Source organism: Amphiura filiformis, chromosome 8 (genome assembly GCF_039555335.1).
Source record: "Amphiura filiformis chromosome 8, Afil_fr2py, whole genome shotgun sequence".
NCBI classification, from domain to species: Eukaryota; Metazoa; Echinodermata; class Ophiuroidea; order Amphilepidida; family Amphiuridae; genus Amphiura; species Amphiura filiformis.
The window spans coordinates 55,916,831-55,937,313 of record NC_092635.1 but is presented as its reverse complement, the minus strand read 5'-3'; the positions used below and the strand labels follow the sequence as shown (position 1 = coordinate 55,937,313).

At 37.1% G+C, this 20,483-nt stretch overlaps 1 protein-coding gene across 1 annotated transcript; it reads right to left on the bottom strand.

Annotated features, from left to right (window-relative positions):
• Positions 1-3,032: 3,032 nt before the first annotated feature.
• LOC140159620 (poly(A) RNA polymerase GLD2-B-like) lies at positions 3,033-20,140 on the bottom strand. Its single transcript, XM_072183114.1, has 13 exons — positions 20,076-20,140; positions 19,504-19,963; positions 18,003-18,117; positions 15,127-15,257; positions 14,511-14,577; positions 13,751-13,817; positions 13,294-13,330; positions 13,062-13,101; positions 12,427-12,555; positions 11,956-12,002; positions 11,143-11,398; positions 3,508-10,040; positions 3,033-3,329 (listed from the first exon to the last, which is right to left on the bottom strand). The coding sequence occupies exons 1-12, from the start codon at positions 20,138-20,140 to the stop codon at positions 9,898-9,900; spliced, it is 1,557 nt and encodes a 518-aa protein (XP_072039215.1). The 3' UTR covers positions 3,033-3,329; positions 3,508-9,897.
• Positions 20,141-20,483: the final 343 nt, after the last annotated feature.

Sequence of the window (20,483 nt, the reverse complement as noted above, 5' to 3'; positions counted from 1 at the left end):
GTAGGCCATTTGGGACGAGAGCGTACCTTGCAGCTTGCCCGAGCGCTTTTATTGGCCTGGAATGACCAAGGATATTGAAAACAAAGTCCAATCATGTCCACGCTGCACAAGACGAAAGGTACCACCAGCTGCGTTTGCCACAGCCCCACTACATCCTATATCAACCAGTGAACCAATGGAGTTAGTCTGTATTGATTTCCTTACCCTAGAACCATCGAAAGGAGGGATAGAAAACATCCTAGTCATTACAGATCATTTCACCAAATACTCCATCGCCATCCCAACTCGGAATCAAACAGCCAAAACCACAGCCAAGGCCCTATTTGACAATTTCTTTGTCCATTATGGCTTTCCTGCTCGATTGCACTCTGACCAGGGCAGGAACTTCGAGAGCAACATCATAGCAAGCCTTTGCGACATCTGCGGCATCACTAAGAGTAGGACAAGTCCATATCATCCCCAAGGGCGGCCAGTGTGAGCGATTCAACCGCACCTTACTAAATATGCTAGGAACACTCTCACCCGACCAGAAGTCCGACTGGAAGACGCTTTGTCAGTCCATTAGTCCACGCCTACAATGCTACTCGTCATGACACTACCAACTTCTCACCCTTCTTCCTCATGTTTGGCAGACATCCACGTCTACCAATTGACATTTGCCTGGGATTGAAACCACCAGTTACAGGCTTCACTAAAACTGTCCGTGACTATGCCGAAGGACTGAAGCAACGTTTGGAGTATGCATACCAAACTGCAGCTGCCACCACGCGAAAGTCTGCAGTGCTGAACAAGCAGCGGTATGATGTCAAGGCCCGCGACAGTACTCTTGAACCAGGGGATCGTGTCTTGGTAAAGAAGGTTGGTCATATCGGCAAGCATAAGATCGCCAATCGTTGGGAAGAAGACGTCTACCAAGTTCAACGGAGGCTCTCGCCAACTCTTCCTGTGTATGAGGTCACACCGGAACATGGAAAAGGTGGAGTCCGCACCCTTCATCGAAACATGTTACTTCCTTGTAATCATCTCCCTTTGTATGACCAGACTCCTGCTTCATCATCAGAATCCAGGACTCGTCACATTTCATCAGAACCTTCAACTGCTCCACCTTTACGTAGGTCTTCACGTCTGCAGAAGAAACGCGGAGTAGTCTTCATGAATGACAGCGATGATGATGACAGTACCATACTACATTCATGTCGCCCGAGCAACTCTTCAACAGCTACTACTAGCACGTTGAATGCCTTTGCAAAACCCTTTGTCCCAATTCCAAGGAGTCACCTTCACCCCACGAGAGCCCATGGCACAGACGAGGCAACCAAGCCATCTTTGGCTGATCCACCAACTACCAAAACGTGGATGCAGTCAGCGGTCTCCCTCTTGTGGCCGAGCTACACCTCCACTACGGACAGCAAGACATTGATAGTGTAAACATCGGGTCGATGTTTCATGGAGGAGGGGAAAGTGTAGCGGGTTCAAAATATTTCCCCTGCTAGTATTTTTCACAATTTTCTTACATGTGGCAATTTTAACCCATTTTCAAGTTCAAGAGTTTAATTGATTTTCCAGTAACCTCAACCTCATAATTCCCAAGTTTCTCCTAGCTGTTTGCTGGCAGCCTGGCCTCGGTGCCATAACACCACTAGCCATGGATGCCAGCTAACGCCCCATCCATTCTCTCTCCTTGCCACAGGTAAGATTTACATTTCTATTGTTTTATTTTAATGCATATTATGAGTATTCATGATCTATAATATTTAGATTTAGTGCTCTTTGACTATGAGCATGAAAAGGTATAGAATTATAATTATATGATACTTGATGGTTTGGTAGTTTCATAAACTTGTGTTTTTAGAAGTCAACAAATTCTTCGCTTCAGTACAAGTTGAAATTATGATAAATTTGTTTGCAATTAATTGCATGTTTTGGTTTCCAAGTTTACTTATGACAATAAGTTGTAGGTGATGAATTATTGTTTGGAAATTGTTAGTTTGTGAAGTAATTATTATTATAAGTCTTATTATAATAATTGTGTTCTAGTTAATGTATTAGTATTCAATGTATATAAGTATTGAAGGATAATATTAACTAGTGTGAAATGCATCGAGTTAGTTCAGCTGACCACTTTGGCCAAGTGTCAGTTAGGTTAAATCTTAAGAGGAATTGATCTAAATGGACAAATTCTACTAAATGGACTACTATTGGTGTTGACCAATGTTATAATTGCTATATTAGCAATGGTCTGTTATTATTCTGAATGTACAAAACAATACATTCTGATTTCTTTTATTTTACTATGTTTATATTTTATGTTATCAACTATTTGAGCTCAATTGTTCATTAGTAATCCTCATGTTCTCGTGTCACATCAAAACATTTAATATTTTGCACTTTTGTTGTTTTTATCTTTTTATTCAATTCTTCTTATTATTATTATCACAATCATTTCATAAATTTAGTATCTCAGATTTTTGTTCTGCTAAAGACGTGTTAAACATGTTAATTACAACTATTAAACATTCTGTGACAAGTTTGCATTAGGAAGTAGGCCCTATAGATATTGTTAGTTAGGCCATAACACCACTAGCCATGGATGCCAGCTAACGCCCCATCCATTCTCTCTCCTTGCCACAGATACCCACAGGAACCCCGAGCAACGTCCCTACATCACATCACAAAGACCCCAACGGAAATCCAGAGCATCACCCTTTCATAATGTACATCACTGAGCAAATAGCAAATAAAACGTCGAAGTAAATCTACAACGAATCTACCCCATGTGTGTGTGTTTACTATTTCATTTTGTGATTTCGCACACCGGTTACACAAATTATACAACACAGGAACGTATGTTATTGTGTGTTAAAACGTTGATATGAGCATACACGCAAATGTACACTAAAAACACAGGGTGAAAAATGGTATCGCTGGTGGAAATAATTTTCAGACTTTTACACTGGCCTTAATAATAGTGGCATCCAGTTCTATATTTGGGTAACTGATACAAAGTAAATACAAGCAACTTACTACTGATCTCAACTGTCAAAAATCTTTTATTGATACGAAACAAACAATATAATAAAATTTCTCATTAGCTTTAAGAACAAAACTGCAATTTATACTTTTGTGCGAGTGAAAATTCCTGTCATCTGAATGCACAATTGGAAAGACAAAATAAAAATCTTAGTCTGATAATGCTCGCAACATCTTCCACTCTCCTCTTAAAACAAGTTGTGATGATGGAAAATTAATTACATGTACCTCCAAAATCTTTTCTTTAATATAAATGTTCCTTTGCTACGTTTGTTTCTGTTTACACATTACAAACATCTCTTTACACAGAGATGCCACTTGCTTGTTGAAAAAAATCAGGAAATTGCAAAGCATAGCCACTCATTCATTGCAAAAAAATTCCTGAATTTTTGGCTAAAAATGACAAAAATCAGGAATTCCTGATAAATCAGGAATTCCTGATAAATCAGGAAAAGTGGCATCTCTGCTTTACAGCACTTGTACTCCCTGCAAACAAAAGTAAAGATGTTCTAAGATGGCATGGATGACTTGCATTCCAAAATGTGCACATTTAAACAATGGTATTAATGTTATTGCTATTCTAATGTCTCGACTTGCATGAAATACAATCAAGCATAACATCCGTCAAGAAAATTCTAATTATCATGGTCAGGGTCCACTGATTTGCTCGGCACAAAATATTTTTCTTTCTCCACAAAATTTCATTTCCTCCATGAAATTTGAGTTGTCCCACTACGAAATGTGAACGGAAAGTTTGATTTTGTTCGCCTAGATTTAAATGTTGGACTTGTTTGAAGCGTCACAGTAAATGTCAACCATTTTGCTAATCTTTCACGCAAATCATTGGACCCTGCATCAAAAACAATACTGCAGCATCTATTTTCCCCACACAAAGTTTAGTTAAGTTTCCACTGCCAGCTGTGTCCTCCTTTAATTTTGAGCAAAACAAATGAGGTGAATCAAAGAAAATGGCAATTTCATTCCAACCCATATGTCGCCAATGCGTCTTACTCCATCTGTCACGACTGGGGCTGTGCGGCTTGATGTGCTTTGAACATCCTGTTTAGGCTAATGAAAGTCAATGTTATGTTTAGCGTCACCCGCCCGCGTTTGGATTTTCTGGCCGCGTTTGTGATGCCAAAATCCCAAAACAGTTCATTATTTTGTATTTTGTACACAATTAGTTTCCAGTGGGGACATAAGCACAAATGCCAATGATAAATCAACCTATTCCAACATAAAAAAGAACTAAAAACAAGATTCTGTTATCAAATTGAACTATAATTGGCCATTACCCCAAGGAGGGCTGGTTTGGGACCAATAATGTGGACAGTCATTTAACAATTTATGGCCTTTTAACTGGTAAGAAAGCTGGTATAAATACCTGGATGGTGAAAAATATTTTTAAAACAAATGTGTTGGTTCATATGCCTTCAAAAAGGGCCTACTGTTGATTAGAGTTGTTTTAATAGAATATTGGAGGGTTTATAGTGCGACAAGTGTTGATGAAGTGGGCAAGTGGCTGCTATTTTGTAATTAATGAAACGTTGCAAAATAATGAATAATGAATAATGAAAAAGTTGCCTCATTGTGGTTTGAAAAAAATGTTACGCTAAACATAACATTGACTTTCATTAGCCTTACGTACTATTATGCACATCAAGTATGTGTTCCACTATTATTTAGAACATACATGTATTAATTCAACAACTTGCTCAGCCGTTTCATTAAAGATCTCCAGATTTTGACACCAATACAGCACCTAAAGCATGGATTTTGCAGCGTATGTTAGTTTATTCATGTACATTACAATCGTATAAAAATTATAATTAAAAATAAAATGTTGGTGTCGTCCTCGGCAAATGTTACAATCGTGGACTAAAGAGATTAACAGACAAACTCCAAACAGTCAAAGTCTCAGCATCACCCGATGAAGGCCGATTGTTCCATGAAATGCGACACTGCTACGCACATACCGCGAAGACACGCTAATCTCTATTGCGTATATATACGCGAAGACACGCAACGCTGGAGTGATTGTTAGACACGGGACAATCGACCCTCATGAATATGCGAGAATTCACAGCATACAAAACACAGGGACTTTGACTGGTTGCTTCAAGTCTGTGGTTACAGTATTGCTTTAATGTTCCGATATATTGCCGATTAGCACCCAACCATCTACATCCCTTTGTATTATTCTACCTACAGAGGGTGATATTTAGAGGTTAATGACTGTGCATCAGTTGTTTTGAGGGTATTGTTAAATATCTAAACATTGTGCTTTGGAACCGAGGAATATCCCGAGGTGGCGCAGCCCCGGATATTCCGAGGTCCAAAGCACAATGTTTAGATATTTCACAATACCCGAAAAATAACTGATGCAAAGTCATTAACCTCATTCATAACCGTCACTTTTCAGTTTTATTAAATTCAATTTACGTCACATTTTCTTCTCTTAATTTGAAAACAGAACACACTTTTAACTTTATCTGTCGTTTTCCCTGTAAAAAATCGAATAGCCCATTAATGAAATACTGCTAGCGACCAATCACACTAGCACGCAATCCTGCGATGTCCGAATACGGCGACCAGCGTCTGTGTAAATCGTTTGAACGCGTAACACATCACGTAACGCGGTCATTGTAGAGCGTACTTTTAGCTACGTCACAAGACGCGGTAGTTATACTTTTTCAATGACCTGCATTTGCGTCCGCGTATTTAAAAGTTATTAACTGTGATTGGATCGCACTTGCTGTGTATATTAATATGGATTTTTTAACATTTCAAAGCTGCCTTTAGATGATGGATATGGATGGCTGAATCATGACAATGCAATAAATGACTTGCATGGTTTCTTTCGCATAATATCTGGAATTTCAACTCAACTGGCATCCAATTACAATTGACTTAATTGCATCATGTAACAGCTTCAAAAGAAGCACCATGACCATTAGGTTAAAATTCTCCGAGAACTAGTTAGTATGATATATAAAGTATGAACATTTTAAAGTCTTAGGTTGAACTTTAGGTTCTTTAGATATTCATGAGTTGGACAAGTGTAAAGACTGCACTGAGAAATTAAAGCCATAATGTACGATCTTATATAATATGAAATTGGTTAATTTTTTTCAAACTGCCTATATGTCCCAAGTTGTACCTGAATGGAATCACCCGAATTTGCTGTGTTTGTAGGTCAACAGAGTAAAGTCATAATGCATGAATTATGAAGACTTTATGTCTCCTATAGAACTATATACATGTTAAATGGCCAAATAACCAGTAGGGTTTCTTTCACTTTACCTTATTATTTCAGCTCAAAATGGACAGAAACCCTTCCAGACAATTATTACTAGTATTATGTCAGTATAGAATAACAAATTTAAAATTTGAATGAAATCGTACATTAGGGCTTTAAGCAGGTTACAGAATAAATCTGTATAATCCTTCAATAGAAGATTTCTATGCTAGGCTGATTTCGTACTCTCTTACACCGAGAAAAGACTGTACTGGTTTTGTGCTGGTTAGCTTACTGTCTACAATGTACCAATGTGTGAAATCATCAAGACACTTTCCTTTTATGCATGGCACTTGCCCTTTAACACTTGGTAAAATATAGCACCATCAATATTTAAGATTTAATTTGACTTGCGTGTACAGAAGGCACACAAAAAGAGAACGGGAAAATATGCTACTTCTTAATAATTCAACTTGTAAGAAAATAGTTTTCTTAAAATGTTGGTAGATTTACACATGGTTGGCAAATGAGCCGATGATACCTCTGTAGTCATGCAAGACTTGACTACACATGGCAGCGGTACAGATCTTTGTCCCATTCCGTACTATTTCCGTTATATTCAGTTCTACTATAAGGGACAAACCAAAAGATCAATGTAGGAACAAAACTAGTTTCATTAGGGAGGAGGGCCTAAAAATGTTTAAGTTGGAAAATAAGCCGATGATACCCCCAGTCATGTATGACTTGACTACACACGGCAGCAGTACAGACCTGCATCTGGGCCTGCATTCCATTCTGTACTATTTCGGTTATATTCAGTTCTACTATAAGGGACAAACCAAAAGATAAATGTAATAACAAAACAGTTTCATTAGGGAGGGAGGAAGGGTCTAAAAAATGTTGATTCTGTTGATCCTGTTTTTATTCATATCTGGTTGGGAGGGGCCAGGTATGAAAAGAAACAAGTTATTTATATAGGGCTTCATCGATCTTTTGGTTTGTTCCCCAAGGATACTAATTAATAGGTTAAGTTAAATCTACATAAGGTCTATCCTTCATGTAGACATACACCAAATTAGCCTATTGTCACCACTTCTTTGTGTGATGATACAGCTTTATTCCGTAAGTTGTATGATCCCTGTCTTGATACAAGGCTAACGCCGAGTATGCTGTCATGATGGTTATAGACGAATCAGACGAGCTACATTCCTACACCTCACTGCCGGCTATGCCCCATTTTACGCGATGCCAGTATCATATATGCGTGCAGCGTTTACCGCTCCCATGACACGGCACTTGCTCTGATGCGCTTGCGACAGTGGGCAAACTAACTAAGCTAGTTTGGTGCGGATGGCCCCCAGCTATGGCTGACTTAATTCTAACCATCATTTGGCATGTCGGATTTGTCTATACCTTTATTTTAGGTGAATATTTGTTACGATAACATTTTTGTTCACAAATAACAAACAAACCAAAAATGTAGGCTACCTGATAAATCAACTGGCAAGAATTATAACTTCTCAATTTCAAATGGAATTAACTAACTATATTTGAAACTCACCCTCCCTCTGTAGAAGATTCAAATTGAGATTGAATCTTTCTCATAGGGTGTATGAAATACAAAAGTTCTGCCTAACATGTTCATTCCATTTGAAGATATTTCCAAATCTTCCAAAGGGGAAGCGCAAACATTTTTCATGGGAAAAAAGTTTAAAATAAAATAATATTTATTTGATAATCAGGGAGACCTGAAATTTTTTGTGAGTCACAAAAGGAGGAGGCATGATTTTTTAGAAAAATATTTGAAAAGAAAAATATTTGAAATTCCCCTGGCATATTTTTATGATGCTCAGCATTGATTCAAAAACTAGTTTAAATCTGCTTGGTCAAAAACATGCTAAAATGCAAGATATATGAATGGAGCCTTTCATATAACAAATGATTATATTTTACTTTGTTTTTCACACACTGATTAAGTTTATCATTGCTTCTTATTTAGAAGTCAAATTCAGTAGGTTGACATCACCCTTTGGAAGTTTAAAGCAATTATCTTGTTAACAGTCCTGATGCTGACCCACTTAACCAAGTAAAGACATCAAGGAAATTCTTAACACTTGTAACTGTTTGACCCATTTAGGGGTTAAAAAACAACAACACATTTTCAGGAAACAAGGTAGTATTGCTGATCATGGAAAAATCGTTGTGGGTGGTATACATTGAGTTCAGATTTTCTTGTTTAGTGGGTATTTTTGCTGTAGGGGATGTTGTGTTAAAAAATTGGCCACGCATGTATACATTATCACTGTCACATTTGAGTGACCCCTGGGGTGGCATAGCTAGGGGTTGTGGCGCCCAGGGACTAGGATACAGAATGGCCCTCCCAATTCCTGAAACGAATGCGTGCATAGTGAGCAACCATTTACACAAATATACTAATTTGGTTATAATCCAGTTAAATTTTAGTCTTAAAAGGGTCTTTCATAGGACTATTTATGTTAGAAATATGTGTGAAACACACACAAATTTTGACTTTGATGGGGCGCAGAATCGATCTAGAATGCCTCCCTCCCTTTCTCTCCTAGCTATACCACTGCCCAGGGGTATCACCAGGGTATCATATCTAGAGCCTAAAGAATGAAGCATACAGGCAATTAATTACCCAAAATAAAGGAGACAGGTGGAGTTAATCTTACAACCACTATTCCATAACATAATGCAAGTTGTTATCACATTGGCCTCAAATAAATCAAAGGTCATTGCCACCTGCAGCTCTATCCTACAATGTGGCACTTAATCCAAACTGATTTGACATTATAAACTTGTTTGAGAAAGAGCAAACACTACATTATCAATCTTTACTTCTATTTGTCACTGAGCTGTCTTATGTTTTCACTTGCCCAAATTTTGTTCATCATAAAGGCATGCGCAGGTCAAAAAACATGTGACACATATATAATGTGCAGCAGTTTCAATAAATAGGCTATTCCAGTTGAAATCCATACACCCCTATGGAAGACATGACCTTAATCTCCCACACAGGGACTCGGGGAGTGTGAATTTCAAATGGGGTTACCTGAATGGGTGACTCCATTTAAAATCTATTACTGTGTGGGAGATTAAGGTCCTGTCTTACATAGGGGGTGTATGGATTTCAAATCCAATAGCCCAATGTGTACACAGATTAAGCTTGATTCCAAAACTAAAATATGGAACATGATTTTTGGTTAAAAATCCAATAATATCCAACAAGATATTTTAAAAATTTGACACACCTGCCACTCATAGCCTAAAAATATTATTAGATAACTCTCTATGTATGACTTTTGATAAGTGAAAATATACCTTTACCGAGTTAAATGATTTTGTCATTTTGACACTGCACGATGGGGTATCAATAACCAACGTAATGAAACATGCATGTGTTTTCACCTGACGTGTCTTGTGTAATGGAAAAATACACAGAATAACGCACTACCAGTTCATCATTGCTATAATCTTCTTCAATTCTTGAAGTTCTGCTCTTGCCTCAGCCTTCCAGGTGCTCTCAGATAATCCTCATCTTTCTGCCAACATCGTTGTTTCCACATCGATGATGATTATGATCAAGATGATCTCCTGTGTCTTGGGTTTTACTTGTCCAGAATTCTTGAGATTTTCACATCTGGACCATGTCTCATGAACTTGGCGTTGATGTACCTGATTTCTTTCCTGATAACCATGAATTTCTCTATCTTGTACACAGCTCTTGCCGTATTGGTCATATCAAATGGCTCTGCAAATCAATATCACAACAATTGTTTATTATAAAGACAATATTAACTGGGGAGCACAATGGCTGAGCGGAACAGGCTCCGACTCATAATCGGAAGGTTGCGGGTTCGATCTCTGGCAACGCCATCATGTTGTACCCTTGAGAAAGACACTTTATCTGAATTACTCCTCTCCACCCAGGTGTATAAATGGGTACCAGCATTCTTAAATGCTGGGATCCCGGGAAGGAAACACTGTCACAGCAACATTTTACAGTGGAATCTGGCCTAATCGCTAAGGAAAAAGAGATGTGCACACAGTCCTGTTAAAAAATGTAGGTTCAATTCCTTTACCTATTTATTAACTATTAACACAAGGATAATTCATGCCTATTAACATTTTTTCAAAACGGTGTACCTCAAATTGATTTTAAGTGTCACTTTAAAACTGGTTTTGTTCTTTCAGAACTAATTCATTCAATTTCAGCACGGTGTGTCTTAATAATTTGTCAAAGGGTTGTTGGTTCATATCACATCACTGCCAATGTGTTGTGTCATTGGACAAAGCATTTAATTGCTTTGAAAGAGAGATGGACACTCTCATCTTTAATTAGATTAGATTTTAAGGGGCATAGAGGAGTATTAGGGACACTAAGACGGGGAGGGGGGAAACAAAATTTCAAATCATCCTGCTGATCCGCTGACAAAATTACATTACCACGACAAATGGAAAATTGGCAATTTTAATGCTATAAATTATATGTGTTGCCTTTTGGTTAATTTTGTCCTGGTTTTTCAAGACATGACCCTTCCTAAGGAAAAAAATAAAGGAGAGGAAAATCAATGCTCAACAAAGAAGACATTTTTTACGCTTGATTGGTTATTTGTTTTGTAGTCAATTGCACTAAAATGTATGCATATTTTGAGGAATGTAAATCTTAACAAAACCCTGTGTATTTTTTTGAAATAAATCACCAAAAGTCACAGAAGAAACTTTCTTTTGGGGATCTTAAGGTTCTGCACAGGGATTATGTTTATGATGTTGTAGCCCTTTTAGGCTAGCATGAGCATGGGAAACCAAGCACAACCCAACAACCTCCCTCAGGCCTCCCAAACCTTACGTACCTTCGATGAAGATATATTTGCCAAGCCAGTCTCCCCCGTTCATCCTGACTTGATTCAAATGAAGCACCTTCCCCATCCTGACGCACATGACTCCACTGCTGAAGTCAAACTCATTGGCATAATATTCAAAGAATCCTCTGAGTAGTGTCCCAACATCTTGCTTGTTCTGGGATTGGTAATTGATGTGTGATGGAAGTGGGGAGCTTGGATCGATGCCGTGAAATTGCCGGACGTTAGAAAACTGGCTGAATGTACTCTGAGGAGGAAAAGAAAATGAAGGAATAAAATATAAAGGAGTTATGAAAATTTTTCAGCTACTTACTGATTCAATAGGATTTTAGTCAATATCAGTGCTAGTTATATTAACAATAAAGTTCCAGGGGTGTACCAGGACCACCAAGACGGGAGGAGGGCAAAGGGCAAAATGTTTTACAAGCCTGTCGCTAGAATGTTTGCTGACTAAAATTGTTAATTGTTCACTCAATTGTTTTTGCCACAATGCTAAAGAATGTAAAGGTGGGGGGAAGGGGTTGAGATAAAATTCAGATTTATGATTTTTCGTATACAACGTCCAATGTCACCGGCAACGGCTACGCATATTGAAAATGTCTGCCACGCACACAATTTCAATGCTAAAATGGGCCAAATTTAGTACAATTGTGGCCTTAAACCAGGCAAAAGGAAGATGTACATTACAACTTTTAGGCAATTTCGTCCAGGTATTTTGAGCCTTTTGTCCCAAGTTTTCTTGCCCAGAGAGGGGAGGGGGGAATATCAACAACTTACAGAATATTGAATGAAGTCAATACTTACTGAGTATTTCTGTTGTAATGCAGGTAGCACTGGAGGGTCGCAGCGGACTATATTTGAAAAGAGATCAAAGAAAATGTTATTGGAAAAATTACACACAAACTGAGATGCAACTAGTAGTTTACATACGCTGAATCTCATGGCTGTCTTGCAAATATTATACAGATATAAATCAAATCTACTTCTTGGACAAGATGAAGACATACTGCAGCATTGAGTGACTTGTACAGCAAATTTTTGCTAAATTTATTGGTTTACATTGTGAGAACTTTTGTCGGATTGTTTCACCATGCGCTCATCACACTTAGGCCAGCCTTTGATATGCTTGAAAGTGCCAAGTATTCTTCAATTTCAGACTGTACACTATTTTTGTTCCCATGGGTGAAAATACAATATGGCGGATTTCCCGTAGTATATTGTATGGGGCTTTACAGTGTCTGACTTCTCCTTGTATAATTTCTCATCAGTACTTACCCTGTAAGTAGTTTAGCACCATGAGAACCCAAGAGTAACTAGATAGTGTCCCCTGACTAGCATCATTAATACCACATTGACTTGCCCATTGCTTTATTATCAGGACTAAAGGAGCTACACGTTGGTCCACTAAAAACAAGAGAAAAGAAGTATATAACGTTATGGTTTTCTGTTTATTTTTTCATGTTTCATCAGATTCATAAACCTATAAAATCAACATTGCAATTTTTCAGTGGTTACAAATAATGCCACTTTTATGGTAATCGTCTTGACAAATCATTACAGTACATAAAAAATATGAAATGACAAATGTATCTAATTTTACTTGCTGTTTTGGATACTACATATATATGTGATTTGTATCAGAGACTGAGTGGCACAAAATTTACAGTGAAAGGAAATTAAAAATGTTTAGATGTATAATAGCTCAAATAAAACAAAACAAGCTAATAATTTTGATACAACTGAAAGAAGTATAGATGAGGTGACAGCAGCACCAGCTAGGAATTGACCAACATGATAACAGCACATGCCCAAGGTTCCCCAAGCATTGGTCCTCAACATTGCCAAGCAGTTGGTCAGCAGTTTGATATCCCCTCATCTATAACACTTTCTGTTGACAACTATTTACTTACATTTAGCGTAAGTTTGAAGTAGATGTGTGTTTCTAATGCCCTGTAAATGGAAGAAAATAGTGTGAAAAATGTCATCCTTTTTAAAATTGTCATCCTTCAAGGACAAAGATGATCAACATCAAGAGAATATAACATTCCCTCTCTGGGGGATTCGATAAATTTCTAATGATACATCCAAAACATGCTACTAGCTATCCAACTGGTAACATAAGATTGATAAATGTGTACTTACCGTAGCATTGTTGATATTAAGATCACACTCTAAGCCACTGAAAATTAAAAGACGATAAAAGCAAACTCAGTCTGAAGCTATACAAACACCTATATTCAGCAGAAAGTTGCAAGACTTTTGACATTAAGGTTGCTTACTTGGATACTGCACCCTTGAAGGAAAATAGCCCCTGTGTCAAATCAATCATGTCTATTCATTTAAAATAAAAGTATTTTCCCCACTCATTTTAAGAGTCTTGTAAGAATTGTTAACAGTTCTTAAGTTTTTCTTTACTTTTTTGAAGATTCCCTAAATTTTGCCAGTTTTGAATTTGTTTTAGCCCACATAAGGTGCTATGGTTTGAAGCATCGATTTCTTGCAATTTACTGTTAATTTGAAGCTAAAGTTTTTAAAACATGCAAGAAAAAAACCGAAATGTGGACAACTGCAAAAAGGTGATGCCACATTGGGTACATACCTAAATTTATGTGTAAATTTGATGATAGGAACCTTAGCTGGAATGACTTGAAGACGCCTCATAAAACCTAAAAATACACACAAAACCAAACCAGATCATAGTGCTTAAAGATGATGTAACTTCCAATATTGAACAATACAAATTTTATTTAGCGCACATAGTTGGAAGTAACAGGAACAAATATAAACATCACAATGAGTAATTAGTCTCCTTCTTAACAAGATAATTGCCAGATTGCTTCTTGTATATAGTTGGGTTGTATTACATTTTACGAATCTCAACAATACGATAAAATCCATAGTGACGGATGTTGAGATTTCACAAAAATTATGAAATCCATAGTGACAGATAACTTTGGCAATCTATTACAGATGTGAGATGTATGATTTTACAACATTTTGAAAATAACTTTCAAAGGTCTACATTTAATAGACACAAGAATTGCTGAACATTAATTCAGGGTGGTACTTGGTATGGTATTTATATATTCAAATATTCAATGATATATATTCAAAGCAACAACAACAGCATGTTGAAATGCTTCGAGTCTGAATTGTAATAACTCTTATATTGCATGGCAGTGGTGCTACAGGTGTCCATCAATAGCAGTTGTGATGATATTGACATCTTGTTCTAGTTACTTCTAATGGGTTCTGTTTGCTATTTCAGTTTTAAAATTTGATGCATAGATTTTGAGTTATTGTCTTGTAATAAGGGGGGGGTAATTATTAATTGTGGTGCATTTAAATATAATACTTACTACATCTGTCCCTGAGATAGTCCTTAAGTTGATATAATATATTCTTGGCATCTCTCTTTTGATTCATCTAAGGGGAAAACAAAAAGCATAAAATTGAATGTTTATTTGATGTTTGTATAGGGCTTTGTCAGATGGTGATGAGCTGAGAGTTTGTTAGTGTTGCTTTAAAAAAACAGCCTCCTTAAAAGTAGCCCTGCTCTAATGCTCTGCCTGCTAGCCATAGGATAGAACATAAGAAGTCCAAGGTTTGAGATATTTTCTCAAAATATCAAGAGCTATCTCAAGAACCACTGAACCAAAACTAGGATTGTTTGTACTCATTTTAATGTATTTTCCATGCTGATTCCAAATATGGTACAAGAATGTGCAATTTTGAAATTGTTGAAGTTTTAAAAGAAAATTTGAAACTTGTCGTCTGCAGTTCGAGTTCACACCCACGTGGAGAGGGATAAAATAAAAAGAGGGAAAGAAGATGCTATTATTGCTGGTAGCAAGTTTAATAAAAGCAAAGCCAAAGCAAGCACCAGTAGGAAATGCTTGGGATTAGCCTACCAGTTAGGCTACCACGCTCTACCGAACCAACTCAAAACATGGCGTCTGAACTATTATTACTTACGTCACCGTCCGTCACCATAAGGCACATGTCAGCATCACTGCTCTGGTGCCAAAACAATTCTTGGTGGAACCAACTAAAAACAACATGGTGTCTGAAATAAAACATCACATTCATTTCTATTATCATAAAATCTTACAGACATAAAGTTAGTGAAATGAGGGGAGAAAAACAAGTACAAACACCCACTCAAATGGAAGAAGTCCAAATATGAACCAGTATTTTAAATGGTTTGAATTCATGTCCAAAAAAATGATGTAGGTCCTATCTACTTCTATATCACCTCAAATGATTGAATACATATAACCACCAGTTATCACAACAAAAAGAAAGCCAACTATAATAATACTATGCAGCCAACAAGTTAAATGATGAAATCTGGTGATGAACTTGAGTGAAAGAAGTACATGTATGTGACCCGCTCCCACAAAACCAGACATACTTGACTTGCCGTATCTCAAAATGGCTGAGTGCGACTTATGGCAGGTTTCATCAGAGTGAATCACATAATGTAAATCTCATCAAATTCAAAATACCAAACTGAGTCCATTGGGACCACTGACTTACATGGAAAAATTGTGCAGGTTCTATTTCCAAGCAAGTAGAAAGGTCAAAGGTTTACAAGTACACTAAGCCAAAAAAGAAACTTATAATTTTTCACAAGGTCATATCTTAATATCCTCTCCATAAAAATGAACAAAAATTGCACACAGGATTACTTTAATACTCTACTCTAAACACTGGTCAGTAACCAAACAGTTGTCCAACTGACACAACAGCAAAATGCACTGACATGCAACACCTTCCAGGACCACATTCACAGCGCAACAGCTTTCTTTGGCTGGGTTCCAATTATTCGCCTGTACATGAACAAAAATTACACACAGGATTACTTCAATACTCTATGTCAGTAACCAAGCAGTTGTCCAACTGACACAACAGTAAAATGCACTGACACGGAACAGCTTCCGGGATCACATTCACAGGCGAATAATTGGAACCCAGCCAAAGATATCTGTTGCGCTGTGAATGTGGTCCAGGAAGGTGTTGCATGTCAGTGTATTTTGCTGTTGTGTCAGTTGGACAACTGCACAGTTTGTGACATGTGTTTAGAGTAGAGTATTGAGGCAATCCTGTTTGTAATTTTGGTTAATTTTGATAGACGGGATTTTAAGATATGACCTTGTGAAAAATTATAAGTTTCTTTTTTGGCTTAGTGTATTTCTGGTGCAAGTCTTCAATTTACAGGATGAAATATTCACTTGCATGAAATATTGCTATGTGGTCGCATGTCATAAGTTGGGTATGCAAAAAGGGTGGAGGGATTACACTTTTCTGAAAATTGTGATACAAATTTGATTGGCTTTCCGTAACCCCATATCCTACAGCAGTGTTGATACCTCATTTTAAGCCTAATTTTATACTCTTTCAATCTACTGAAGCATATAATTATACATTATTCAGTAAAAAAATCACATCAGTTGAAATGAAAAATGCCAGGGGTGGAGGAGCAGGCGGATGTGGAGCAGGCGGATGCGGAGTGTGCAATAGGGCCTATGTGAAATTTCACATGTCAGCATGTCATAACTACTGGTTATTTTGTCAAATCTTGTGAGGGTTTGATGTATTGACAGCTTTGAATGTTGAATTTGTACAACTAAAACAATTACTGACTACTTAAGGTGGTACTACACCCCCTGATAAATTTTGTGACTAATTTTGCATTTTCTCAAAAAGTAACTACAAAATTACTACATTTTGTGTACACACTGGTAACAAAAGTTATGTATATTATTGGGGCAAGGAATCCAATATACTTCACCGAAATTTCAGTGATTCAAGACAAAGGGGTTCATTATATAAGTTAAAAAATGAGTACATTCTAGCGGTACCTCTTTTATCATAAATAAAGTATACCGCTTGTCTCGAGTCACTGAAATTCCAGTGTAGTGACTTGATTCCTAATACTGCTATAATTTTCATAACTTTTGTTACCAATGTGTTATTATTTTTTGAGAGAATGAGAGAAATGCAAAAATAGTCACAAATTCATCAAGGGGTGTAGTACCACCTTAAATGGTTATAATGTTCCATTTTTTAAAATTTCAGTATTTTTAGCAACATACTAATGTACATTTCTCTTCTTGATATTCATTTCCTTAATAATAGAATAACTGTCTCACTAATTACTCGTAAAAAGGTCATTGACCTTCACAATGTAATTAACATACGTACAATTATTTTAAATAGTTTATTTGAAGCATTTATGTATTGAGACCATATCCTCTAAATCTGATGACATTCTTGCATAAAATAAATATTTTACAGTCGTTTTTGTAATTGAGGTCCGATTTGAAAAAAATGCATTTGAAAATTGAGATTTACATAGACACCTGTGTATTAATTAATTAGTAATTAAGAATTATCTCAAAAATTAAGCATGTGATAAGGTTAAAAATTGTGTTAATTATTAGATGTTGTCAATATATATACAACATATCCAAAAATACATTTTTTGTCATTTTTTACCATGTAATGGAAATTGTACCCAACTTATGACATGCGACCATGTATATAAAAAGCCTAATAGAGCTGTCAATCGGGAAGGCGCTGGGTGTGTGGCAGTACAAGTTTGAGCCCCTGCATTTTTAATTACTGTTCTCTTGGAAAAATTGACCTAGCTTGAAATTCCCCTGGACAATGAACATGCTGCTAATTGATCTACCCATAGAATACTTCCGGGACAGGAGCTGATCCTGGCTGTACAAAGATTGCCCTGAGGCTGGATCAGAGCGTAGGGTTTAATACATATTTATTTTGATGGTTGTATGAGGCCATTTTATGCAGGTAGAAATGAGTGGGAAAAGTGTTGCACTTACATGGCATAACTTCATGAATGACATTCTCTAGTTGAACTCTCATAACTTCTTTGCGACGAAGGTCATGGTCTTGCTGTTTGGTCTCCTGGTATCTACTGAGAATTTGTTCAGCTAGCTAAAATGTGATCACATATGTATATAACATATATTAATGCTTCATTAGAAATATACATTTTTGAATGATTGTTTACTAAGTCAGTTGAGTTCAACTATGACAACTCGAGTTAATTAGGATAACAGACAGCATTGAGCTATTTGAGTTGAAATCCAGACAGCCACTACACTGAAACCTACACATCCTGTTGTACACACCCTGTGGGGAGATTTAGGTTACAATGTATATGTCTTCCATAAGGGTTTTGGATTTCAACTGGAATAGACAAAATGATCAGTGTTAGCTGGAAAGCCTCCTACATAATGCAGCATTACGTTATCTTGCAATGACCAGTATTTGAAGTGTTATAACCTTTTACACGCAGTTGTGAAATTAATATCCCTTATAAATCAGGCAAAAAAAAGATTGTTTGCATGTACTTGTCCAACCGACTGTCCCAAACTGTCTGACTGAAAAACTTTTAGAAAAACCTAGCAATTCATAAATCATTCTGTTATTATTTGAGGTTAAAAAAACGTTATTTTCTGTGTTTCAAAATCGCCTGGCAAAACCTGGTCTTCTGAAATTACAATTTTGTTAATCAAAAATTGCTCACTATGAACGTGTGATATAAGTATACAGTTTGTCCACTCTGAAGTACAGAGTGACAACGCGGGCGTATGCAACGCATTAACCAAGTCGGCACAATGCGTAAGTCTGCATCAGTACTTTGTACTTCAGAGTAGGACTGTACTGAAAGTTTCTTCAAACAAAAAAAACATGCTGCTTCTGCATTTATTTTGTGTATTAATTGGCTTTGTTCTTGTTCTACATTAAACTGAAGCAAGCTTGGCATTGACGTTGTGTGGTTTTGAAGTAAAAGGGAAAAAAACCCTGACTAACAGACACCTCATTCAAAAGTGGTCTGGGGACAAGCAAACCATTGTTTTCATAAGGTGCATCTATGCTGCATTTCGGTGTGGCAGTCTTGTCCATAATCACTAGAAACAATCATTTTAATAAAGTCTGTTCTCCTTTTTGTTGGTAGTTGTGTCTTGACATAAATTCAACTCAATTGAACCAAGGTGCTGGATAGGGTAAAACTGCTGGAGACATGATACTATGAATATCAACTGAGATTAAGCTTATCTTCTCAAAAAGTCATCTCACCAAGTTGACCTGCTGTGATCTTTCAACTGTTACATCGGTTTATACACTACAAAATCCACTTTGCATCATTGATATTATAAATTTATTTCTACATGTAAATCAGGCATATCAGTTCAGTTATTTCACCCAATACCAGATATTGTACAAAAAATATATAGTAGAAATGGTATAAAACATGCATAAACTTTATGGCAAGTTGACATGTGTTGTAGCTTTAAAAAAATCTTTTTATCTTACCGTATCATGCACTTTAGCGGGAAGACTATTTCTCCTTTGGCTATTCTGATACTGCTTTGACGATGTAGGTGTGTCTAATCCAGGTGTTGAATTCTGCTCTGTTGCTTCCCTTTTTGAATGTTTCACTTTCACCGCAGGTGGTGCAGAGTTTGTTAGAGACGCTACACCTGCTTTCCTTTTATTAGCTGAACTTGTACCTGGTGGCGGCGTTAACGAATCTACACGAGAAGATGAACTACTACTGGATGGTTTTAAATTATCTGACGTGTTACGTTCACCAGTCTCACTGGACACTGAGTTTGAAGTTCTTTTTTCTGATGTTTTTTGAGGTCGATTAACTTGTGGCACTTTCAACTCTACTTTTACGGATGCTTTACTTGATGAGTATGAATCTGTAACAGCAAGTGCAATTTTGTCATCTAAAGAAGGAGATGAAGTCCGTCCCTCTGTGTCCAACGGTCTTGTTGAAGTGGAAGGTATGGGATTGGTAGCTGGCTTAGAATGTTCAACTTTCTTCTTTTTTGGTTGTTCGTATGAAGGGGAATTCCTGCCAGATGTTTGCGGACTCCCACTTGGTCTTTGGAAATAAGAAGGTGATTACAAAATAGTCCCAAACTAAAATGTTTGGTAGACTCATAACCGTGCGATCTTACCTTTCCGATGTTGATTAAGATACTTCTTGCATCGATCCCGAGATGCGGAAAAACCAATAGTCATTTTGTCCCACATAAATGAATAAATAACAAAACCCCGATCCCCGAGTGGACTCACCCATTCGGTGACGTCACACGATAATCACCCTTATCCGACTTGGGCAGCCCCTACTCGGCCAAACTTGTAGGGGGCGGCCGGGGTCCGGGATAATCAACATCGGAAAGGTAAGATCGCACCGGTTATGAGTCTACCAAACATTTTAGTTTGGGACTAGACTCAGTACACCGGTCGATCTTACCGCTTCCGATGTTGATTAAGATACTTCT